The sequence below is a fragment of the Neopelma chrysocephalum genome, unplaced genomic scaffold (assembly GCF_003984885.1).
Source record: "Neopelma chrysocephalum unplaced genomic scaffold, ASM398488v2 Primary Assembly neopelma1_82, whole genome shotgun sequence".
Lineage (NCBI taxonomy): Eukaryota > Metazoa > Chordata > Aves > Passeriformes > Pipridae > Neopelma > Neopelma chrysocephalum.
The window spans coordinates 1,297,575-1,324,316 of NW_020897744.1; the positions used below are offsets into that span (position 1 = coordinate 1,297,575).

The 26,742-nt window shown below is 42.6% G+C and overlaps 1 protein-coding gene across 8 annotated transcripts in view; it reads right to left on the reverse strand.

Annotated features, from left to right (window-relative positions):
• The window catches only part of SPECC1 (sperm antigen with calponin homology and coiled-coil domains 1), an 88,272-nt gene that overhangs the window by 50,661 nt on the left and 10,869 nt on the right, over positions 1–26,742 (reverse strand). For 5 of the 8 annotated variants that reach the window (XM_027690835.1, XM_027690838.1, XM_027690842.1 and 2 more), the window contains exons 2-3: positions 16,520–16,696; positions 13,507–13,642 (exon numbers count right to left, since the gene is read on the reverse strand). In XM_027690835.1, the coding sequence (XP_027546636.1) occupies positions 13,507–13,642; positions 16,520–16,666 (283 nt within the window). In that variant the 5' untranslated portion in view covers positions 16,667–16,696. Of the gene's footprint in view, positions 1–3,316; positions 3,556–13,506; positions 13,643–16,519; positions 16,697–17,990; positions 18,194–26,264; positions 26,369–26,742 lie in introns of those variants that run through there. The other 3 variants (XM_027690836.1, XM_027690837.1, XM_027690839.1) reach the window with 3 other exon arrangements.

Here is a 26,742-nt window from a genome sequence, read left to right on the forward strand (position 1 = left end):
AGCCATGTAAGCATGTTTTACAAATAAACACAGTCCCAAAAAAAGTCTAACCCTTGGATAACCCCACCCGTCACCTTGTTCCAACTAGAGAAGTTAACATTTCCCATTCAACTGACTCTTTCAAGAAAGTTTTTGTGTGTGGAGTCATTTTTTTTCCACCTCTTCCCAAATATATTAATCATCACATCACCTGCAGATGTTTAGAGGACAAACAAATCCCACCATCACCGTGTCAACCCGTGTCAAAGAATGTCAGAGCTCCTGTTCAGAAATAACAGGAGGCCTCACTGTTTCCAAGGCAAACTATGTTTGAAAGGCTTTCTCCCAATAAACACAGTGCACTGGATAACACTGGATTCTTCCGTACAACTCCCAGGAAATGTTCCAGCTATTCCACAGGTGCTCTGGCCTGTGTTTATATACCAATAGTTCCTCAGCTTGGGGTAGCCAGTTTCAAAAGCACAAAACTACTCTACTGACAAAGTGCAGCAACATTCACTGCTGTTTTACATCTCTTTCTGTACTACTTTATAGGCGTTTTCATCCTAAAACCTCCACAGGCTTTAGAAAAATGAATATTCAGAGCACTCAGGTATAGCCAAGGAAAGCCAACTGCTTGCAAATAGCAGAGTTTTGGCAAACAAGTGATGCAAATTTGGGTCACACACACCACACAGGTTCCTACAAATGACTGTGAAAGCGGTTTAAAATAAGTTTTAAATGAGAAGTCAGGAAAAGCCTATAGAATCTAACATTACTACAGGCAATGCTCTCAAATCCTTGTTAGACACTCATACGCTCTTAGCAAGATGGAGATTAATTTGGGATTATATTGGGCTGTTACAGTCTTTAAAGTTTTCTGTTCAAAACATTCCCATCAAGCACCAGCAGTGGATTACTTTTCCTTGTCTTCCCCTCTCCACAGTCCCTTTCCTCAGGTAGTTCCATTTTTTTCTGATTCCCTTGTATTAACATGTTAACTTCCATCTGCTCAGCTCGGGGGCAGTTACTTCCCTCCTGTTCCTCAACAACACTGACCAGCCCACCCAGAACTCACACTTAACAGGAAAACCTGTTAAAGTACATAATACTCTCATAAGTCTATGAAAATAAGTATTTTACTGGAGGTTATAACCTGTATCATAACAGGATCAGATTTTTCAAGAATTCACTGTCCACTGACACCAAGAGGAGAAACAAGTGTTTCACAAATCTGCTCCCAGTACCCCAAGATGGTTAAGTTTGGTGTGAAAGACTTAGAGATGAGCCATACCATGTCCATGAAGTTTCTTGAAAAGGTAAATAAACAAGATTACTGTGAATATCACGCTCAGGGAAACAGGTCACAGCTTGGGTGTTTGTAGTTAAAGCCTCAATAAAGAGGCCCATTCCTGGGGTTTATTTTGGTTATTCTAAAAGCCTAAACTTAAAGAATAAGACAGTTATTCGAGGTGCAGGTATTCCTGAATGAAAGCTGAATTAAGTCCATCCAAGCAGAAACAAAACTCAGAAATACTTCCATGTATTACATTCTAATGTGAGAAACAAGTTTTTACATCCCACCTGTCAAAAACCCAACACCAACTCTGCTTTAAATGCCTTCATGTTATCTTGAGTTCCAAAGCCAGAGCTCTCACACACAAGGAGTACGTTGTCAGAAATTTTTTGTCAGCAGAAACGTTCCTGAAACTCTTTTCACCATTGAACACAGCTTTGAGCACGTAATTCAATACAAACCACTGTTTTTCAATCCTATTCATACCTACAAACAGTGAGGACATATTAAAACAAGGCATAGTACAGCCTACACTTAAAAACTGAGAATAGTTTTAAAACTGCTTAAGTGCAACAGTAGTGTAACTGTTCTGTTGCCCCTCCAGTAACAAAAATAAAATAAATCACAGGACAAGAGAAAACAAAGGATGAAAGAGATTTTCCAAAACCACAGGGGGTCTCCATGCTCATTTATCATCTCTGTTAATAATAATAAGCTGTTCAAATCCCACCTCTGCAAAATCAGAGTCGGTTTTCTCAGACTGACCAGAAGTTAGCAGTGTCCCTCCCCCTGCCATTATCCAGCTCTCCCCTAGTTTATTGTCAATATTATCCCTCCTAAATGACAGTAACATGTTTAACTCCAGCAAAACTTCTATAGCTGGCCAGCGAAATATAGTTTTGGGGGGCTGAGGATGTAGGCAGCCATACTTTCCAGCCTGAAGTTTAACTTTCCCTTAGGGCAGCATTTCTTCTGGTGACTGGATACTGGCAGCTTTTGTGTTCTTCATTAGCCTGCTGATTAACATAGTGCCAGAGAGTTCTCACTACACCTCACTGCTGTTCCAGCACTGCTGGCAGATCTATTGTGAGAGATCCCCGAGCAGCAATGCAGCCTTGTCTGCTTTCCCTGACAATACTAGAGATCAGGTACATTTATATTTGCTTTTAAAACAATATCTAATCCGAAGTTATAAAAAACCCTGATCAAGCAATAACAACTTAAATGGAATTTTGTGAATGAAATTCCCATGGCAACAGCAAGAAACAGGAGTGCCAGGAAATACAACCGATTGCGGGTTTTATGTGCTTTAGAGGGTTCTGAATTCGAACAGAAACTAAGAAATAAGCAGCAGAGATCAGTGGGCCTACTGGGTTTTACCCCTCATTCAGCATTTGAGAAACAAGCAAAATAAAAAGGCAACGAAAGCAGCTCCGCGGCATCAGGAACAAATTACCAGCCGTGCTGTGCACAGTGCAGACATTTGGCACAAGGGGAACGAGATCTACCTGATACCAGCTCTTGGCTTTCTATGAAATCTGCTCCTGATTAACATGCAGAGCACTACACTTCTGAAAGGACAATGGTGGGAAGACCTTCCACAAAGGCATCATTTTAAATTCTAAGGCCTGGAAAATTTCAGGCCTCAGGCCACGAACAATGGGTGAAGGCTAACGCGGCCAAGCTGCAGATCCTGACAAGTTGCGTGCACATCACTACATCAGCCTCGTAACTTTTTAGCTGCATCATGCAGGCTGTGTAAAATAATCTGTCAGCGAGCGGGGTCCCCTCCCTTGCAGGCGTTCTGCTCCAAAGGATCCCTCCCAGAGAAGCTTCCCTGAGCGCGGTGCTGCGATCGCAGGTACGGGGAGCGGCAATAAAGAGCATTTACAAGGCGCAAGGCAAACAGCAGCGGCGTCCCCAGCAGGCTGGAAGCCACCGGCATTCGCTGTGACAAGAGCCCTGTGCCGGCTCAGCGGGACGCCGCGGTCCAGCCCCCGAGAACAAAACCCCGTCCCCGCGTTCGCCACCCCTACAGACCTTGCTCGTGCTCCTCCGCTCGCCCCGGCTGGTTGCCCATCTCCGCTGGCCGCAGGGCTCCTCCCGAGCTCCTCTACGGCCCCGGCTGGGCGCTCATGCCCGGGCTCGGCGCGGACCTGCCCCTGCTCTGCTCTCCAGCCAACTCCGGCGGGCAGAGCCAGCCAGCGCCTTCCTAGTTTCTGGCGGCGGAGCCGCGCTGCGGCTCCCGCCGAGGCAGCTGTGGCTCTCCCTCCTCCCTCATTCCAATATTGCGCTCCGCGGGCCGGGCTGGGCAGGGAATGAGTGGCGGGAGCCGAGCGGGGCAGCGCCGGGGACACCCCGCGGCCGCCGCGGGAACTGCAGCGGCTCCGAGCGGGGTCGGGCGGCAGCCGCGCCTCTGGAGCCGCGATCCGAGCGCCCCCGGGGATCCGGGATCCGAGCTCCACCGCCGCCCAGGACACCGCTTGGAAGCTCGAGCCGAGCTTCCCTGCCCCGAGGCAGCCGTGGCGAATGGCCAGAGGGCCGGCTCCAGGCCGTACACCGGGATATTTCGAAGCAAAACGCTGAAAGGCAGCTGGGGGCGAAGGAAGGCAGACCCTCGGCGAAGACCTGAGCAGCCAAAGGCAGCGTTAATTTTTCCCCAACTGACAACACCCGAAGCGTGCTTGGAGCAAACGGACCCTGCCCGCAGATGTAACTACACCGCTGAGCACAGCACTGACATGTCTGGGCAAGGGCGGCTCTTAACAGTCACAAGAATTAGGGGACCAAGTTTCAGAAATGCTCAGCATCTTAGGAAAACACAGATATCCATGACACTGAAGTGGAGATTGAACTCCTCAGAAAACCTGACCGTGATTGTGAGCACAAGCCCTCTGTGACAAGTCCCATCCATCAGATCTGCTCCGATATCCTCTGGGGCTATTCCTGGGTCAGCCGAGCATCCCCAGCTGCTCTCAGCCTCCACTGGTGCTGAGAACAGTCAGCACATTGCAAGTTCACATCCATATCATGAAAAAAACCCCACAACAATATACAGGATACACTGAATACTATTAAAACTTAATTCTCTTTATCAAAGTAAGGATATGGTGTTTTATTCCTAAAAAACTACTACAGTTATTTCCAAATTTCCCCTCATGCTACTTCCTTTCAAGCACTAAAAAAAAATCCAACAACCAAACCTGACAGACACTCTAACCACAAATATGATCTACGTACCATATCTCTATCATCAGTACTTTTGTCTGTGACTGGTACTGCAAGAGCAGCTGCACAAGGCAGGCCTACCCAGGGCTTGGTCAACAGCCCATCTTCCAAAGAAATCAAGATGCTCCTCAATAATGGGAGTCCTGACATACATGGGAAACACGGATACTGAATGACTCCAGTGATCAGTTCCCATTATGTGGATAATCAACAATCATTTTAAGTCTTGGTTTCACCAGAAGGGTTAAAAATAAATTCAGAAATAATAAAAAATGTGTCTCCAAGGCTCAAAATAGATTAATTCTGCATGGCTTATTTTCAGGCTAGCTAGTTGTGAATCCATTGTTTCCAATAAAATACCTGGAGATCCTTCATTATGATAGAAAGAATCTTGCTAATGTTTCAGTGTAACAGAGTGAATTAGTTGTCAGTCACAGGTTTTCCATTGTTCTTCCTTTGACACTTTATGGATGAAGTGAAAAGTTTTCATACAGCTGTCTGTATTTGGATGACATTAAACAACTGTCTACTTCTGTCTTATGACATGCCAATTACAAAGCCTTTTGTTTAATGAATAAGCATCTAACTTCTATAAAAAGGGATCAGTGATAGCACATTCTTTTTCTAAGAAGTCATCTTACAACCTCTTGGGTCTTATATCTTATTAGGATGGGCACTTGCCCTTTCCAAGGTACAACCAACCTCCAACTGCTGTTGAAACGTATTTCCCAGACAGATATTTTCTCCTATGACAGACTAAAGAGTGACTTCTGCTTTTCTTCAACAGGACTCACCCAAGGGGTTACATTAGCTGAGAGTGCCTGTTGGGTTGATAAATCCTGAAGCTGAGCATTTATTATTTCATCACCTGCTTTCTGTTTCTGTAACCACAAAAGGGAATAGTGCACCAGGGTCCCAGTGCAGCAGGGGTGCAAGCCTGGAGTAATTATAAAATGTAATCACAGAGTCAGAGCAAACACACCTGAAATCTGAGCACTGTAGAAGAGTCAGGGCTGGGAGAACCAATCTGTTATTTTTGTCAGTGGCACAAAACTAAGTCAGAACATTCTAACACCAAGATAGGGAGAATGATGTCAGGCAAAAGACTTGTAGCCCAGGCCCACAGTGAAAGGTAAGGCACGAGTTTTAAAATACAGCTACAGCCTGAACAAAAGTTATGGATGAGAGATTATTGTTTATGGAGCTTGCAGTTCAAACTGGGGGAAAAGAAAAAGGAGTAACAACAAGCATGACTTCTAGCATGGTGATTCTAGCATGAATTAATGAATTTCATCTCTATTAAGCAGATTAGCTGGTTTCTTCCCTGGCATGAAGTTTGACTCATCCCTTTGCACTTTGTTGAACTGCCAATAAAACCTCACAAACACTCTTTTCCTTTATAGTGAGAATGGGAACGAATTACTCAAGGTGTGACATAAATGATTCTTTCAACTCACTACTCAAGTGACAGGACTTACTTGCCAGGCATAACCTTTCTTCACATCCTACTCTCACAACACAGAAGATGAATTAATGTAACTTCTGCTCAAATTGGAATCTCTGCTCTACAGAAAAAGTGGGAAGATGCCACAGAATGATCTCAGATTTGCAGGGGCCAGGTAGCTGACAGTCCCTCCAGAAGGCTGAGATCTAAAGAAGTTACTCACACTCTACTTCTTCCATTAATGCCAAAGATTTTATGAGCACCAAGTATTTAAGTAGCAGGGAAAATAAATCTACAGAATGTGTATATCATGCACAGTAGTGGACCCCAAAGGGTAAGGAATATAACACATCTAGAGTCAAAACCCAGAGGAGGAAAAGCTTTTTTTAACCATGCTAAAACCAATTTTTTTGTTGTGAGGATTCTTGGTGAGGTCATAGTTCATGGCAGAGAACTACAGCCTTCCAGGAACCCACCTGAGATGTAGCTGTCAATCCCTCCCCTCTTACTTTACAGTATTAAGATCTAATGTAAGCCAAAAGCTGCTAAAAAAAAAACAAACCCAAAACACCAAACAGTGGAAAAAAAAATAATACAAGGAATGCCAAGCCCTCCCCTGATATGCAATACTTGTCAGACCAGGCCAGCTCTGCGTTCCTTTCCTTGCTCCCTCCCATTCTTGAAGTGCAAACACAGTGGCACCCTGCCAAGGCACTCGGGCTGCGATACATTCAGGCCCAGGGAATTCGTGTTAAGGATCGTTTCTCTCCAAACCAGCTGAGGGAAAGCTGATAATTAACCCAGGGCAGGTAGTCAGCACAAGGTTGTGTTGACTTTGCTGAACAACTTCAGTAAAGAAGCCTGAAAAGAAATGAAAACAAGCTGAGAGATCATAGATTTATGCTATTCCTGGACCATCCAGGCATGTTCCCCTTTCTGTTCAGGAGTCCCCAGCAAGGCTTTTGTGATCGCCACAGTTTTTGCTTACAGCTGTAATGGATCTCCCCTATAAATGCTGGCTTGAGCCAATTAACTGTCAACAATTTAATGAATCAAGTCATTACAGCCTTTAAGATTTAGCATTTCAGTATCCCTACCACACACTGAATCCTCTTAACTGGCTCAAGTCCCAGAGGGGTGTGCATGTGCCAGCAAAGTCATTCTCAGGGGAATATACACCAAGAAAAGGGTCTCTTTGACAGGTGGTTTTAACAAGAAGTTGCATCAGAATCTCAGAATGTGTTAATAGAGATTCAGTGCAGAAAATGTGAATTGTGCAGCAGATTAGGACAGCAAGAATACTGAAAAGGGTACATTCTGCAGTGTTGTCAGCAGAAGTTAATTCTTACTTGTTTAATAATGCAAGATGACTGCAGACAGCCTGTGAATGCCTCTCAAAAAAACTGTTATCCATAACAGGATCAGGTATCAGAAACCCTCCCAGAAAGCCTCTAAATTGCCTTGTTCTCACTCCATTCCCAGTTACCAAGGGCAAAAAGAAGCCTGAAGAACAGTCTTGTGAAGCAGCATCCATTCCCAGCCATTTCAAGATGCAGAACTATCCATGGGTTACAGAAAGAAAGAGCAAAGCTTAGAGGAACATGAAAATTTAACGTGGCAACAAACATCACACAGGAACATTTTCATCAAGGGCATCAGCAGACAGCAACTGTATTTGCAGGATATCACAGGAAAAAGAATCCTTGTAAGAAAAAGTAAGAGAAACTTGACAGGCAGCTGCCATAATCTAAATCTGGAATGCCAAATTTGATCTACCTCAATTCATGAGCCTTCCCTTTAGAGGTTAGTGGATAAATCACACTAGGGGAAATCACACACAGAGGAAATATGTGGCTAAGGAATGTCAGGGAGGTTAAGGTTCAAGTTCATATTTGTACCAATATGTTAAACATCTTTGCAGATATTTAGAGGTGTGTGTAGATGTCAATTTGCACATCCAGCTGCATGTGGATGTAAATGCAGACACATTTCCATTGCTTTGCATGTGAAATCCCTGCAGTACTCCTTGCCAATTTGAATGACAGCCTGACAAAGCAATATTTTGAGTCTTCCTTTCCTTTTTTATAGCAGTTCTGGAGCTAGACTCAATTTTTCTTCTTAAGAAAGAATAATTATGCAAGAGCTGTGTCTTGTACCTGGAAGGGGTAGAAAAATGCAACTGGCTTTCCAGATGAGGTTTTAAAGCATATTTACGGTTCCTGGGAAACCCCAGATGAGCTCAGAGATTTGGTTTCCAGTGAAGCCTCGTGGAACAGAACATACCGATCTCATTAGTGTCTCTCACACTTGGCACTATCGTTCACAAGAAAAATGAGACAGTAACGAGCCTGAATGCAAAGTGCAGCAACCTTTCCTCAAACCTAGAGCAGCCCTTTGATGTGACAGATCACAAAAAGCAGGCGCTGTCAAAAACTGATGTATGGGAGAGTAAAAGGGCCCCAAGGTCAGAGAGCTGTCCTTCAAAGGAAATCACTTTCCTTTTTCCTGTCCTAATTGGGGTGCATTAGCATCTTATGAACTGCTAAAATGTCAATTAGATATTTTCAAGGATTTTTTTTTTTTTAAGAAAGCTTTTATGAAAAAAAAATACTTTCTTGAATTTTTTGGTCACGTAAGGAAGGCTTCTGGTCTAGATCAGCTTCATATGAACCTAAATTTTTACCTCACATCAGAAAGTGGCAAACACTCACCAGGCAGAGAAGTTGGCTGAAAGAAGGCAGTAAATTTGATGGAGTCCACACATTATTCTCAAATAGCAAGCTTGAAATGACAATTCTATAAAACATCAGGAAGCTCTGAAACCCATAGTCTGCCACATTTTCAATTTTGCTGGGAAAGAAGTGTATCTAATGACTGATATGTGCCACAACACCATAGACCAGGGTCCCCTCTGAAATCCAGCCCAGGTGATCAAGTTTCACAAGTGATGCTCATTCTTTCCCAACACTAACACCAGTGCTGGCAGGGACCACTCCACTTGCCCTCATTCAGTTAAAGCCTCTTTTCTGAGTATCTTCACTATCTACACAGAAAAGCTGCAAGCAACTGCTTTAGAGAAAAATCAAAAATTGTTCTTTTCACATAAACTACATGACAAGCAAACAGCAATGGGCAAATGGACTAATGGTATGTGCTCTGCCAGCACTAGGATGGAATGGAAGATATACAGGTATCACATCCAGTCAGTGGGATATTAACTCTGACAACTGGGCAGGAATGTGGGTGACACTTCACTGAAAAACTCATCAAAACAGATGGAGCTGAACAGCTTATTGGAGCTGAACATTGTTCACCCTAAACTGTGCCACAAGAGAATGTAATGTTCAGGCCCTCGTATAGCTTTCACTGATTATGCCAAATTTCTTGGTATTTTTATTTCCCTGTTTAATTTAGTGGGTTTATAAACAACAGCCTGTGTTGTACAGCAGCTTCATTTCTAAAGCTGGCAGAATTCCATTCTGGGATTAGCTGTAGCTTTTGTCCAGGTAACCTGCAGAGTTCAGAGCCTCAACGCTAAATGCTGAGGAGATAATCGAAACTCTTAATTTCTTTGAGTTTGCCTCCTCTGTACTTCTGCACTGGCACCATCTCCAACCTTGGATGTTGATCAACTCTGCAGGAACACACAAAGCAACACACTTTTGTTGTTTTGGCTGAAAACTCACGCCAAGTATTGAATTTCCCGTTTCGTACATCAAAATAAACGGCCATTTCTGATGGAGCAAGGGATGACACAGCAGGCCATCCCTCACAGCCCTGCTGGCATCTTGGCTTCTTCCCAGCCTCCAAAGAAATAACACATCCCACAGTCATTGTGAGAAGTTATAGCACCTGTCTTTCTGCTTTGGGCTTTTGAGAGATCCTGAGCTTGTCAGTAAAATACCCAGGACGCCTATAAATAGTAAGTTAGGTGATAATAGCATTGTTTTTTGACAGGTTTCTGCTGTTTCCAAGGCAAATTCAATAGGTCTAGAGAGGTTTAGCCTTTACGTGGGAAAAAATAAATGATCTGATGAAGCAGCCTGAGAAAACAAAGTACAGCTACATGTTACTTGTATTTCAAGGATAACTGATACTTCATATTGGAGCTGGCTGAGCTTGATATAAAAATCAATATATTTGTGAGAAATGGGAATACCTGAAGTATTCCCAATGCTTTTGGATGACGTGGCCAGGCACAGCCCAGTCACACGTCCTGGCTGTCCCTGCTCTCTGATGTCCAGCATCAGACTCTTTTTGGTTCCTGCCCAACCTGGCAGATTATAGCTGCTGTCACTGAAACAACATCAAGGAAGCACAGGAACACGATTAAACTAGGCAGCCTTGAGGGAAGCCTTCAGAAAGTGCTTGAACTGGGAGTTTGTAGGGATTGAATGACAGAACTGAGGGCAAGGATTTGGAATGACTTCTAGGCTCCATTGAGAAAGTAATTTCACCTGTCTGAACCTCAAAATTTTTCATTTGCATACCACTCCTACCATGCAATGCTCTTCCTGAGAGGTATATGATCACATAAGAAGCTTTTGAAATTCTCTGTGAAATTGCATTTTTTAAGGTTATTTGGCTTGCAAACCTCAAAGGAGCAGAATCTGAAAAGGCATTGATTTCCTACAGTCCTGAACCTTAAAAGAGAGTCCTAGTTTCTCATGAATATATATATTTCTCTTTTTAAACATTTTACCACCCTTTATTTGCTATATGGCTTCTCAAACTGGATGGCTTTACAAGTATATGCATTAAAATCAACATTTTTCAAGATTAGTGACCTCTTCCTCCTGTTTTGCAATTTTTCCAGCTCTTTTTCATCTACTGAGACATTAAAAACAACACCAGAGCTCTGTAAGCTTGGTTTTAACATAAACCCAAACTGCTGCTGCAGGACAGCACATAGAAAAACACAACACTTTGGATAAGGAAGCTGAATACAAGACATTTATTTCTCCCTGCATGTCATTTCCCATCACTTGGGATTTTGAAACTGCCAAGCAGCTACAAAGCCAAACATCAGAGTAGAGAACTTCCAGCCAGAATCAGTCTCCAGTTCCATTGGCTCAAGTCCACTTGCCAAGGATGGACACATGGGATTGGCCTCATCCCCCTTTAAAATTGGTTATGATTGACTGTGTCAGCTCCCAACGAGGCAGACGGGGGTAGTTCTGTCAACAAAAGGTTGGGATGAACAACTAAACCTCCACCAAGGGCAGCACACAAACAACTCTAAGCAAACAACTCTATATCCTGAGGTCAGTTATTTATTACCTGCAGCATCTGGAACATGTGCTGTTGCTCAAGGTCAACACACAAATGGTGGACAGTCACACCCAAAGAAGAAAGAAACCTAAGCTTTTTTTATTTCCATACCCTGTTGCCTTTAGTTGCTCTCACACAATACTATGACACCGAGTACCACCAGAGTGCAGCTGGAACTAATATAATGTAATTTCAGTAAAATAATCAAATCACTCACTTGAATAACAGACAAAGAAAGCCCAACCTAAGAAGCACAAACAAGGGGGAGAGATGATGCCTGCAGTCAAGACATGAAAGGCAAACACAGAACAGATGAAGGCCATCAAAGAACCCAAAGAGAGTGGTTTCAGGACAAAACTTCAAGATTTACACAGTTGGCTATGTACACAAACATCTGCATTCCCCAGCTACTGGAACATTCTCACTTGGATTAGCTCCACAGTCAGTTAGCATTTCATCTTGATCACAATCAGACTATTTGGGATGCCATTTCAATAAAAAATATAGCAGCTGAAAGTGTTCTCTCCTTTTCTGCTTATGTTGCCTGGAACGTGTTGTGCTCTGTGTCATACTGATCCTTAGCTCTCCTCAGCAACAATACACTGTATTTCAGGGTGCCTGTTGGTATTTTTTCCACAGTGTGACAATCTAAAAGCAGCATTCAGCTTTTTTACCTTGCCCACTAATATCAAGCACCTTTCAGTGGGCACGACAGTGACACGTTCTCAGCATACAGCTGGATTTCTAACCACCTTTTTGAACTATGAAACCACTCCAAAAACAGACATTTAAGATACAAATCTCTCCATACACATACCTGTAATAGGGACAGTTCTGTCTGGGTTAAAAAGAATTTTAGAGGGGTAGCACATAACATTCTTAGCATTTATGTACACAATACACATAGATCCACACCTGCACTCTCTTCATTTAGCACTGACATTCCCATTCTTACTTCTACAAATGCTGATGCAGAGCAGCAATATATGAGATTAGACCCAATGATGTAATTTAAACTGGCAAAGCAGTACCCAGACGTAACCTGACCTCCATAAACCATTTTACCCTTTGTATTTAAAGTAGTCATCATCATAAATCTTATCCCTCCTCCAATCCCAGTTATTATAGCTGCATGCAGAAGAGGGCTCTCTATTCCAGCGCTGATATTTTTTATCTGACAAACGTATTCCATTCTGGACTCCCTGCAGTGCTGTTTCCCTGGCTGCATTCCCAGAATCCCATGCTGCATCATCTGTACAGGTTTTCTCCCTGCTTTACTCCTCCCAAGCATCATGCCTCTTTTATTGGCTCATGAATCTCAAATTCCTTTGGATACCACTCGTCACTATTAAATTTGAGGATTTACACACCGATTAACTGCAGAACAGGATCTGTTTTTGGTTACTGTGAAGCATTTGTGCTGTTACAAACCCCATCGTTTTCTTCCAGGGGTATATAAAGTTGTTGTTGGGGGAGGTTGGTTGGTGTTTTTTTGTGTTTTCTTTTTGGTGTTTGGTTTTGGGTTTTTTTAACAGAAATCTCTTTCTGGTTAGTAACATTGTTCTGTCACGCAGCCAAAACCTGCAGAGGCTGTGACAAATAGGGAGGTCATGGTCAAATTTAATAAGATCTCACATTCCCTTGGAAATGCCACCAGGGAGCAGACAAAAGCAAGCGTTTGCTGAGCTCCTGGGGGAAAGCAGAGCGTTTGCACAGAAGCCCTTGGTATGCAGATGGTGTCGCTGCCTTTAGAAACAGGCTTTGGTTGGAAAGCAATGGGAACAAGCTCCCGGGGCTAAGGCTGAGGGGAGAGCGCGCCCCGCGGGAGCTCCGCAGCACAAGCTCTACACGAGGGTGCGTAGGGCTGGCTCTTTGTTCTCACGCCTGCTGCGTCCCAGGAACAGCGGGATAACCACTCCGCTCATTCAGCAGAGGGCGAAGAGAGAACGCTATTGATGAATGGTGAAAACCCAAGAACGAAAGGTCTCCGTGTGATGCATTCTCGGGAAGCGCTGGGCTGTGTGTCCGTACGCCCCGACGGGACGGGCGCGGGCCACCGGCGCCACCGCCTGGCTGCTGTGGGGTGCCCTGACGGCTCCTGAAACCCACAGCTGCTCCCTTTTAACTTCATTTTGCCGGCTCTTGGGGTGTGGGATGCAAGGCGCAGTGTGTGCCTATTACAGCAGGTAAGTTATGGCTGTGCTGCAAAGGGGCGACAGGGAACACTCCACTGGGATCTCACTCACAGCACGTGGCACAGACTGTCCCCCAGAATGTTTGTATGTACCTGTGCAGGGCTTCAGTCGACTCTCAGCAAGCTCAGAAATGGCTCCTGTTGTGATGGTCTTCTTCAGCCTCGAGACTCCAGACCCTGCTGCTGCCCCGGGCTTTGTGAGCGTGTCCTCGCTGCTCGCCCGCTTCAGCTGCGACACAGACGGGGAACAACCACATCAGGACCTCGAATATCCCCATCAACTAGTTCAAAATGCAGGGTTCCTTGGAGAAAAGGAACATTTCCGTAAAGGAAACCCCATGGGAAGATTGCTTTGATAACCATACTACATAGCTTTTGTTTTGCATTCTAGATTTTTGTGGAGTTAAGAGATAACGCTGTTCATCAGTGAGGAGTGAAAATGGGAAAGAGTGTTCAAACAGGCAAATAATTGAAAGGCAAGGAGAAAATAATTTACAGGAGTAGTTTACTGGGCAGCTCTGGCTTCTCAGATCTCACTCTGAACAGCATTCATCACATTTCCTCTCTGGTTTATGTTTAGTTGGGTACTTGGGCCTGTGCAGAGAAGTGCCAGTTATAGAGCCCGACACACTATGTCAAAGCAGCAAATAACTGGTCCTTAATCTAGCTATCAAAAAAAAAAATAAAATAAAATCCTAAAGGGATCTGCTGGTTCACAAAGTTTTGCCCCAAGAGTGACTTTAGATCCCCTGAAGAGACTTCTGAGCTATTCCAACAAGCAACTGCCAGTTCCTTCTGTGTTTGACAAACAGGAATCACCAAACTTCGTGGCATCATAAACCAGGTGATATGAGCAAAGAACAGGCGGGAGAGCAAGCTGAAATCTGAAAAAATCAATTAGCTGAGAAGCTCAGGCTTATGATCAAACACAAGAGCAAGATCTAATGCAATTCCCAGTTGGAAATCCATTATCTTGCACATGGCAATTGCAGCTCTTTACCTCATTGTTTACTGAAAAGTCATGAGCAAAGATGGCTGATGATCTCATGGCAGGACCTAATACTGTTTGTTCTACTGGGAACTGAAGGACTCAGCAGAAGAGAAATGGAAAAATCTGCTCACAAGAAATGATTTTTTCTCATTTCCTTTCTTTAAGGAAATAATTCACAGCAAAAATAAAAAATCCATTGGTTTTCAGAACGGATAAGTTGCAGAATTCTAAAGATTAACACTGATTACTTTCATAGGCTTAGAAGAAGCCTATTTGATTTACGGGGTATTTTACAGTATTATTTAAAAAAAATATTAGCAGATATCACTACAACTTACCCAGCTTTATTGTACATGAGAATACAATGGACCACTCCTGCTGTGTGGTCTTTTTTGGGAAGGGATTTCTGATAATGCAAGTCTACTCTAAGTGCCTGCTCAAGGAACCCATGCAACACAAGCACCAGGAAGGTAAGATTCAAGGAGAAACACTGAAATTGTGTTGCTTCAGCAAGTAGTAGTTTATCTCAGAACTTTTTTTTTATCTCAGCTGACTTCCCAGCCTCTAATTAACTTCGGGAAAAATACTTGAAACATTTTAAGACCAAAGCTTTGGAGAGTCTCCCTAGAGCAGTGCATTTTCCAGCCTTTTCAGTTTGTGGACCCCCAAGCTGTTTCCACAAATGAAAACCCACTTCCTTTGAAGCTGCCCAGTGACACCCAGGGGGTCCCTGAAGCACAGGCTGGAAACCACTGCTCGGGTTAAAAGCAAAGAGGGCACACAACAAACACTGTCCCTGTTTAAGTGGTTCCTGAATGTGAAACGCTTCAGCAAAATGAAATCTCTCAACTCCAATTCTTTCCCCCTTTCATCTCTGACTCAGAGTCTGTGGTTTCCTGGACCCTGTGAGCATACAGTTTCCACAGCTGAAGTGTTGATGTGCTCCAGGATTCCAAACAGGGAACGTTTTGCCTCCTGGCCGAGGTTTTGTCAGCTCACTCTTAGGAGGAGAATGGAACAACCTGACTCTCTGACCTTCAGAGACTTCTGCACTTTCTCTAAAATAATTTCTTCAATGTGTCCTCTCCTACAGCAGCAACTCTGGTGCCTTTTCTATTCCCTTTCCTCGAGGAAACCACTTTGATCTTGCATTTGCAGACGAACAACAATTTGAAGGTATTAGCAGTCATTAGGAAGAAATCTCTCTACATTTAACACTAAATTGAACAAATTAATCATATCAGATGTCCTGATTACTCTCTTCAGTAGCATTCCTTCAGAGATGTGTGCCTCAGCCACACAGCACATACTCCAGGGCTGGACAGAACCTGCCTGGAGCTCTGGACTGAAATATCCAATTGATAAGTGCATTTAGGAGTCTACAGAGCAAGTTAAATAAATTAATCCTTTGCTCAAGAAACTGTGACAATTAATGCAGTTTAAAGCTCCTCTCAATTAAAATACTGTACCCTTTTACATATTGTTCACTAAACATTACTACTGGAAACAGTTTTAAGCAGGAATCCCGTAGTCTATTTTCATTACTGGTGCTTTGGTCTGTATTTATATGACCAGGTTATTTCTGTTTGCTGGCTGCAAAGGTAGAGATGCAGCAGCATTTCAGGTGTATTACTCCATTTTCTTGAAAACATTACTTTAACAGAAGCATATTTTAAAATATATTTGTACAGAAAGATAGGATTCATAAAAAAACATCTGTTCCATTGCAAGTAATAACTTTTGTTAATATATTTTGCCCTGCAGGGAGAGGCACAGGTTTTTAGGAATTCTGGAAATTCATTAATAAATCTCTTTGAATTTCTTTACACGTGTAACCATCAGCTGAACTAAGAATTTGCCTTTTATCTTTCTCTGTCTTCAAAGTTCAGGCAATTCCCTCACACAGAGTGTAGAGATACAGTGTCCTCCCCATCACATGAAAAATACTTCCAGAAACGTGCATTAGTCTAATACACAACATAATTGTGATCTCCCTACACTTGATAAAGCAGTTGAGCCCCACTCCAAGTCTCAGGGTGTAGTATTCCAGGACTAAACCTAAGCTTTAACCTGGAACAGGGCTGGAATGCCTGCACAGTCCCTGTGGGTCAGTACCTTGCTGAGCCGAGATTCAAAGGCCAGGGAAGTGGAGGACTTGGATGTCTTCATTCCTGTTGAGGTGGTGGAAAGACATTTTCCTCTGTCAATCCCATGGCTCCCTTGCTTTGCCATTGCACTCCAAGGCCTGGCACTGCTCTTCATTTTCTTCCCAAATAACTCAGTCTACTGACCCTAAAAAAAAAAAAAAAGTTTATATATATATTAAAAATATATATACATTCACACAAAAATATAAGTTGTCTTTCTGTTACCTGAAAGAGAGCAACAGAGATATCTGGCACCAGTTTGAAGGGCTGAAAAGGTTGTGCTAAACTTGATTCCCTCTCTTAACCACAGCAAAACTCAGCCTAGAGAGTCCTTCAGAGCAGGCTGCAGCCACTTCTATTTTTCAAACCAACTGATAACATGAAGCACCACAAAAGGAATATTGACTTTTGTTGTGACTGTCTAAGTCAGAGACTTCTATCAGGCACAGCAGAACACCTGAGAATGCTGAAGCACAATGAGAGAGTGAGAACACTGAAGGCCACAGCAATTGAAAACAACCTTGGGATAAAGAGAAAATTATTTCTTTTACTGTTATATCCAGCATCTTCAAGTGAATGAATACTCACTATTTAAAAGTCACATGAGAAGAGAGTTTCCTCAGTTAGATGGAAAATATAGAATCTCTGACTTATCAGAGTCTTCTAGAGAAGCAGCAGTTGATGTTGCCACAGTGATAAAAAGATGTTTCACAATACTAAGATTTACAAAATATGGTAAAAAATAATCAACTCCCTTGCAAACAAAGATCCAGATCCACTATTCCTCAGAGAGATGTGCTTATGCAAGAGAGAAATCCTGCCAGGAATCAGCAAATAGACGCCATTTCCTTTTTTTGGATATAGCTGAACACATTTAATGTGCCAGCAGGAACAACTAGCCTGTTTCTCTCAGCAGGCTGACAGCTGCCAATTAATCAGCTCCCTCAACTCCTGGAGATCTAAAGCCATAAATTTTCACCAGCCGTCGCCCAATCCAAACCACGAGCAGAACAAAAGAATTATATGGATATTTTTTTAAAGTCCCAGCAGCCTGCTGGGCTGGGAGTGGGAGGGAGGGGAGATTGCTTGATAACTCCTGCCCTCCTCCACTTCAGGATGAGCAACACTTTTCTTCATTTTCCAAAATAGACACAGGATGTAGCTGTGGATCAGTCTGGTGTAGGCAGAGGCCAACCTGCTTCTTGGCTGTTAAACAGGTAACCAGAATATCTGCACAGATCAGCCCAGTGCTCACAGGAGGAGTCCAGCTGGGCTGGGGGGAGCTTGGGCAGTGAACCCTTCCACGGAGGGGCTGGAACAGTTTATTCCTGGCTGAGTCAGCGGGAGGGCTTTGGTCACGTTTTACATCTCATAATTTGCTTTGTGCTTCATTTCCCATTCACAGGTGAGAACACTCCTTGAACTCCCAGGACACAAACCTGTCTGGGGCCAAGGTGTGTTTGGCAGTGACAGCCCCGTGCAGGTGCCACCACAATGTATTCAGGGAGTGTTTGCTGCACAGAGGCAGAGGGGGATGTCAAGAGCTCTGCTGCTGTTTTACTGAGAACAAAGCCAGCAAGTGACATTCCCTCTATTTGTCCTTGGTGCCTCTCACAGGGGGGGCTGTCTCCTCTCTCCACAGCAATAACCTCTCAGCTCCTAAATAAAGAAATTAAAAAGTTGGTAGTTATTGCTAAGTATAGTCATTACTCCATTAAAATTCTTAACACATCCAGCGTGGAGCCATCCCCTGATCTCATTAGAGTCTTTGTTGGTGATTATGCTGATCACTTGGCTCTTTTAGAGCCCTGGCAGATACGTAAACTATTCTACAATAGATAATAATGTTTAGTGTTCCCACAGCTCACAAGCCACCCTAACAAACTCTGCCGCTTTACAGTATTTAAAAACCTATCATTTAACAGGCTTTTCATCTTTTTAACTGGCTTTTAACATCCACTGTATTTATATGGGTGAGCAAGCAACTACACAAGCAAATTCTCTTCCTGATTAGATCTCCAAATTATGCAGATTTTAGGGTTTTTTTTTCAGATCCAGTGGTTGCTCATGCATTTTGCTTTGTTATACCCTCTGGATTTCTTCATAACTATACCTCATATTTTCCTGCCTTAAGCTGTACAGATGCTTTCTTGATATCCAAAAGAATTTAATTTTGAGTCATCCATAGTATCTAAAAGTTGCAGTGGAGTGATATGCTCATTAGACCATGATGTTAGAAGTAGAAGAAATAGGTACTTAAAAAAAAAAAAAAGCAAACCACAACTCAAGAAATCCAGCCAGTAGCCTGAGGCAAACTGGCTTTTTCATGTAAAAACACCTGAATTATGTGCCATGTGGATTTAATAATATTTTACTACATCAAGCAGATGAAACTAAAATTGAGAAGAAATACCTGGATTTACTGGTGTTTATTATTAGTTTTCTATGCATTTCTGTGAGAACTGGCATTTGTAAAAGATGGAGGTAAGGCTTCTCAGGTATTTGGCTAAGCTGAATTTGCCTTGTAGATAAAGATTTCCATCTCTGAAGTGGGATTCCAAGACTTTCCACAGGCCTTATACATACTTCAAAGAATCAAGCCAGGTTGCACACATCCTAAGCTGCTTTCATTCCTAAGTAGGTGACACATATTTGAGTTATTAGAAGTACTGCTTCAGGAGTAGTACTAAATAAAACTACTTGGAAAAAAAAAATAAAAGGGGGGGGAAAAAAGTCCTGCTGCTCTTTGATGAGAGCAGGAAACCCATTCTCAGAGTCAACATCAGCTTTCCTTCTCCTCCAAATTCAATTTATTCCTTTAGAGTAAAAGAAACAAAACAAAAAAGCTCCATGGAAGGGGTGAGCAGTTGGGACAATGGGAAAACCAGAAGTTCAGCATTATGAAAAGTCTCATGGCAGGTAAATAACAGGGAACTGGCAACCAAAATACAACTTAGATACCCCAAATGGCTGCAGCCACTTAGCAAATGGGAAATCCAATGCTGGCAAAGGGTTTCTCTAATCCTGGTGTAGAAACAGCACACACAGGGACAGCTTAGAGTAGATTATATTAAAAGCATCAGATACAGCTCTTATCTACTTGTCTTAGAAGTAACTCTACTGTATTTTAACTAAATATCAGCATTTCCTTCCCCAAGGGCTGCAGAGGGATTATGATTTATCTCCAGGCTACCCAGAGAGAAACTTGAAAGAGAAGCATCTTTCCACAGGGGACACAACCAAGCTGCTTCTGCAAATACACTGACAAAAATCACTGGTTTTACACCCATTCTGTCCCAAGAGGTTTCAGACAAGACACGTTCCTGTCCACTCTCATGGAAAAAAACACTCCAAGCAACACCTGGACCTCTCTGATTTTATTTTTCATTTCTTCACATTTCACAGGGAATTTTCCTTAGGAAGCAAACAGAATCCTGAGATTCAAAAAGTCTCTCTCTGGCATCAGCCAGAGCAGGTCACAATCATTACCTGGCCACAATTAAATCCCTGTAGCATTCCCCACTTAGAGCTGTGCTCTGAAAACATGAGGAAGCAACTCAATGCTGAAATAAATGATGGCTCACGGCAACATGTTGCTTCAGAGCAGAAAAATCAGTTCTATTGCCACTCACTTCCAAACTGTAGAGTTTTTTTGTTTTTTTTTTAAATCTTTTACACTCAAAAGTGATGTCTGAATATCCCTCTCCTCTGAAACAGGTGCTGCAAATGAGATAATCAGAGGGTTTACCAAAATGTAAAGCTGGTCCTGACAGAGCTTTTTCTCTCAGTAATACTCTGAATTCCCTGCAGCCATCAGTGTTTAAAAATTCAAGCCATGCTATGCAGTTCATCTTTCTTACTGGTATTTTTAAAGGGTGTTTGAAATATTTTATGTGGACTATTTTGGCAGTTGGCAGAAGTTTTACAGTCCATTTTACTTGAAATTTTACTGTTTTATTAAAGACTGGGAACCTAGACATTTCTTTATTAATCAGTCTACATGCATTTATTAATAAAAGTTTTTGGAACCAGTCTAGAATAATCCCCATTTTATGCCTAGAAAACATGGATTAAGACTTTATCCTAACTCACAGGCAGGCAGCATCAGCAGAAACAACACCAGGTCTCTGGGATCTTTAGGCTTGGCTCTCCATCAAAGGAGGAATTCACCAGTTCTGCAGAACAAACTTACAGGATACACATTCTGCTGACTATTAAAGGCTATTTTATTCTGAATAACTAAAAGGAACAGACAGGTTGATTTGAGTGATGATGAGCAATGTTATTTCACAGTCAAGAAACCTAGGAGTTACACTATTAAATAAATAAAAATTATTAGCATATCTGCAGAAATTAAATTACACAGCAAAAGCCCTTTTGAGGGGCTAGAGATGGAAATTGTCCTTTACACAATTTAGGTTTGGTGCCCGTGTCTGTGGGTGAGAACAGAACAGCCAAACTACAGCAGAGCCACGCAGCATGAATGAAATAAAGAAGTATGAAAAGCCATTACTAAATCTGGAGAGTAATGTGCCAGATGGCAGGTTCACAGAGAGCTGGGGATGCCCAGCACTTCTGAAAAATGAGGCCAGAAGGACCAACTTTGCAGCTAAGACCCTCAAAGGACAGGAGTCTGACTTTGGTGGGTTAAACCCCACAGTCCCCTGTGCCACTTCCCTGTAATTCAGTTACTTTTCACTACAGCAAAAGGTCAGACTCTTCCAGAAGATTTATCACACTTTTTGAAATCAAAGCATGATTTTTTTTTAATGTAAAATCTGCATCATGCTTATATGATTTTCCTTCTAATCAACTTCTGCTATTTTCAGACAAACTATCAACTGGAACATAGAAATATCTAACAAGTTCAGTAAACTGTAAAGCATTTTCTGGCGGCACGTAGGAAGCTCTATGGCAGGAGAGACAGCTGGGCTAAAATAGAATTCTTTTCTGCCTTTCACATCAATTAACTTTAAACAACAATTTTTAGGCCTGACAGATGCTTCCATATGACTCATCTTGATTTCTTAACTGATATTAGGAATCAAACCAGGGAAGCTGATAGTCCAAATACAGTCATTGGTAACTTGCAGAGAGATGGCACGGATAAAAATCCAGTTGGAAATAAGATCAGGCTAACAAATAAAAACAAACTGTTTATTCTTTTGGTCATCTTTAGCAGCTTTCCTCACACATCTGCTCCTTTCACCCCAGTGTGAAATATTTCTGTAACTATCCACCCTCCCTTTTCTCTGATTTCTATTACCTTGTTTTTAGTGTCTTTGAGGGTCTCAGTACAACCTTCCTCCATTGCTCCTCCAAGCAGAGACACTTGCTGGATTTTTGCTGGTACAAAGCTTAGTTTTCATTACAATTAGATTTAAGAACCCACAAAAAACCCCAAACAAACAAGCCAGACCACCTTCCTCCACCCAAACACAACTCAAACAGAGAAAAAAATACCCATTTCCCCAAACCTCATCTCTGAGGCTTCTCTTGCTTTTGCTGCCCAAAAAAAGGGAATCAATCACAAACCTGACCTCAAACACAGAGCAGTTTTCTCAGGTTCTGCCTCAGCAGACCTCCTTTCCAATCTCATTTGCAGCTGAATTTTCATGGTTTGCTGGTGGAGTACCAGGAGACAAGACATCACTTGGAAATTTTCATGTCCAGACAGCAGGGCAGATTCTGCTGGTTTTATGCATGCCTCAAGCAAAGGTGGTTTTAGAGGGGTTATTATTATTATTTTTTAACTTTTAAGAGTGGAAAAAAAAGGTGCTATAATAATAGAGCAAGGCAGCTGCAGAATCCACATGATTTTGCAAGGAGTGAAAAATGTTGATAAATTTTAGGTACAAAACAACCACACAGAAATCAAGACACGTACATGCCCAAGGTCACCCATCCAGTCATTGGGAAAATACAAACCAAATACCAGTCCCAGGATTTGACCATCAGTGGCTCTAATACAGCTAAAGAGTCCTACCTTCAAAATCTTCACTGTGCTAAGGCTGCCTGAAGGTTGTATCCTCACATAAAAGTTACTCTTTTGGGTTGTAGTTTGCTTTAATTGTGCTTCTGTAGAACTCTCAAACCTCAAAAGAGCACTTTAAATGTGGCATCAGATGAGAATTGTCTTCACAGGGCACATGGCTCTACCTCTACTGTATAATGAACTCCTGCAGAGCCAGTTCCTTTCCTTGTCCCCATGGTACAAGATGGAAACACACAGATAATGGAAATTCCCTTGGAATCTCCCAAAGACAAAGTTACTTTATCCGTGGTTAGGTTGGTAAGAGACCAGCTCACATTTTGTGTTAAGGCTTTTCTTGCTTATTTCTTCAGTGTGTGTTCAATAAATTTCTAAAATTGGTATTTATTAAGGAGTATACAAATGTACTGAAAGGTTCCAAGGATGTGTGAACTCCATCAGAGATGGCCAAGGTGAGGACAGTCCCAGCCGGCCACACGTGACAGGTTTCCGGTCCATCCCAAACTGCCAGAGGCCAGGTCAGCAACTGCAAAACTCCTGTCTCAACACTGCTCAAAATAAAATCCTCTTCCCACAGCAACCATTAGAGTCATTGATGAATTTTCCAGACATGGAGAGCAGTGCAAAAACCTCCTGCCTGCCCTCCTCCACAGAAGTTCTCCCTGGGGTTTTGGATTTGTCAGTCTTTCACTCATAGTTAGGTCACATGAGAAAAATGCAGAAATTACAACAAGATCCCCATGTGTGCAAAGGGACAAAGAATGGATTTAGCTGCATTGCTCTTGCCTTTGTTCCACACTACTGGCCACTAATAAGACAGGAAAATACAGATCTCTTTGCTACTTCTCTGAAACCATCATCAGCCCAGTGACCAATGCTTGAAACCCAAGCCAAAGCTGCTCTTGGAGATGTCTGGGAACATGCTCTTCCTGTAGTTTAAATTACACTGTTTGAACATGGATTCTCAATCTCCTCCTCCTCCTCCTTCCTCACACTGATTATCTAACCACTCACCACTACACAGCTCAGAAGAGAAACTGTGCCACCACCTCCTAATGACCCCTGATCTTATAAACACGAGGATAATGAGACAAAAATCCCAAGCTATCTGTAATTTTCTACACATTAGCAACGATGTGGCAATTCTGAATCATGTTCATCACATTCCTGATGGATGCACACAAGGAAGAACACAACTGGAAGGGCTGGGTGGCAACAGGCATTTGTAGAAAGACAGGCAGGGGCAGCACATCCTCATACTGGGAAAGGGCACATGAAAGCATCTGGTGGTGGAATGAATACACAGAGGTTCTGCAAGGAATTCCAAATTTCATCAAATCACATCAAAACTACATCCAGGAAGTGATTCCACGGCACAGAATTTGGAGAATGCATTTTTTAAGTTGTAGTTTCCGTGGTACTTTGATGTGTGGCAGGCAGGGAAAATGTATCAGTTTACACAGTGCTAAAATCCATCCTTTGGAGACTGAAATCAAAGGAAAGATTCAGGAAGGCTAAAAATGATGCATTGATTCCAAACTCCCTTTTTGAAGTTACAAGCATGTTGTAAGTGTTATAAAGAATTAGGTCACTCAGGGCTTTCCCCAATATGACTCTGTCCCGAATAGATGGATTTAATTTATATTGCAGGTTGAGAACAAAACATTTTAGAACCATTTCAAGGCAGCTATTGCTCATTAATCCAGTTTCTTTGAACTACTGTCCCAGTGAACACAGCACAAAGCAAGTGACACATATGGTCACTTCATGTTTTGCCAACCCACAAGAAGGAAGAAAAGAAGGTTTCATTTCAGATAGAGCAAGAGCTACATAATTGCTGAAGAAATTAAGAATAATTACAAGTGGTTTGCCTAATAATTACCTGTCATTACATTTTTTTTCTGTAGCAGAGAGGGTAGATCCATCTACAAGGAAGAAAAGGAATGACCATGTTTTTTGGAAGGGCAGAGATGCCCAGCGTGTGGCTACATGATCATCCTGACTGGTACCTGCTCAGACTGGCACCTTCCCTGTCCCCTCAAAGCACAGAGGGATGATATTGCAGGCAACACATTCTCTTGGAATTCCACCTGATTCTACCCTCAGCTTCAGCAAAAGGTTATTGTCCCCCCTCAGCCATGTAATCTTCCTATGCCTTAGTTTTTCCATTTGTAAAAATGGGATAATAATTGTTCGCTAAACAGAATATTTATGAAGATACACTCACTCATTTGCCTTGGAAAGGAACCCCACAGAAAAAGAAGTAGAAATGAGATAAATCAACATCTGTTCCACAGCAGCAAGTGAGCAGCCTCACAGATTGCCACATGCTGGGATGTTTCCCTGGCTCCCGCTTTCCATCCATCACAATGCAGAGAAATAATTGAGATCCAGAAGCTGTCCCTTGAGGAGATATTTATCTTCCATTAAAGTGCAGAACAGCTCACTTGAAGTTAATAAACTGGGAACTTCTGAGCGTTTCTATGAGTGACAGTGTGAACTCACAACAGCAAGAGCTCTTTGCAAAGATGAGGACACAACCCCAGAGCTGCAGGAGAAACCAGAGGACTTCTGCATTTTAAAAATATTCATAACGGACAGGAACAGAACAGATTTAAGAAGCAGCATCAACAGTTTACAACTGTGAGTCTGGTGACCACTGGTGGACTGAATGACCCACCTTGGTGGGCTAAATAATGAAATGAAATTGGTTTAAACTGAACAAGAAAGGGAAGGGGTAGCACCTATCTCTGTGCATGTTAGGATGGGGTATTTGTGTGTTAGTTACCTATCAAATTGTGCAAAGAACACCATTTCAGCAAATCAAGTATCCTCTCTCCTGCTGAGGTTACAGGGGCAGAGAACACTTTATAATTTAGAAAGAGAATCATTCAAAACAGAAAGGATTAGTAGGGGACATGTAGAAGTTAGACTGTGTACAAGAGAAAGGGGTAGAAAATCCCTGTTTTCAAACCAGTTCTACCAGTAGTCCTTTACTGCTACACATACAGGGCTTAATTAACATCTCTACAACTTTGCCATATTACCTGCTATATAAATGCTGTTATTATTACAATTGTTATTATGATCAAGCTTCAGTCCACAGCACAATTTTAAGGACAACTGTTAAACTGCTGTAATTAAAGGGTCCTGCTGAGAACCTGAGCTGGTCTTTGCCGTGGTGCTGTAAGAGGGTATCTGTGCTCCCCAGGGCTTCACTGACCCCCTTCAGGGGCACGAGCTGCCAAACCCATTCACTTGGCAGCTTATTCCTTTCTGCCCTTTCCTGACTGGACTATGTGCACATGCAACACCACAGGAGAGTCTGCTCGTGCTGCTGCTTCACTTAACTGTCTGAGAACGACCGTAAATTGCCAGAGGAGAAAGCAGAAACAGGCACAGAAACAGCTTCAATCAACCCTTCTGTCACTAAATCTGTGTGGCTGAGCAGCAGTGAAATACAGTAGCCACCTCTCACGGAGGGATTTTTTCTTGTGGTTGTAATGGCTTTCACCCCCCCATCTCATTTTCAGCTAACGCTGATTGTTTACATCGTACATTTTTTGATTCAATTTAGTTTTAGAGTGAGATACTATGAAAAAAAGTGCTGTTGAGCAAAGCAGGTCCATTCACTCCAAGAACACATCACTGACCCAAGAGTCCTTCTAGACATAATACAGTTCCCACTTCAAAAAAAAAAAAAAGATATTAAAATACTTACAGTAAAAGCTTGTCCTCTTTTCTGCATTAAAAAGAAAACTGTCTCCCACTAGCTTCTGACAGCATGTGCAAGCCAGACTGAAAATTCAGAGCTTGAGTGCTTCCCTGAGAGGAAAACCACATTGCAGTGAGACCCAGAGAGCTGCTTGAGAAATGATTCACATACGGAAGCAGGCTGGCTGCACCGGCGCCTCGGCAGTCAGCACACACACACACACACATATGCACACTTGCTTACTCAGGGGAATGACAAATATTACATTTTCATCAAAGCAAGGAGGATTTATGCAAGAAAGTAATTTGTATCCTACGTACAAAGCGCTGAGATGCTTCAAATCCTGACAGCAGATGAAGAGTTTCTTTTGGGATCCCGTCATGCCAAGGGCAGAGCTGGACACTGGGCAGAGCACAAACCCCAGGCTGGGCTGCGGGATCCAATCAAGCAAAAACATGCAGCACATACCCAGGGAGGAAGGGCA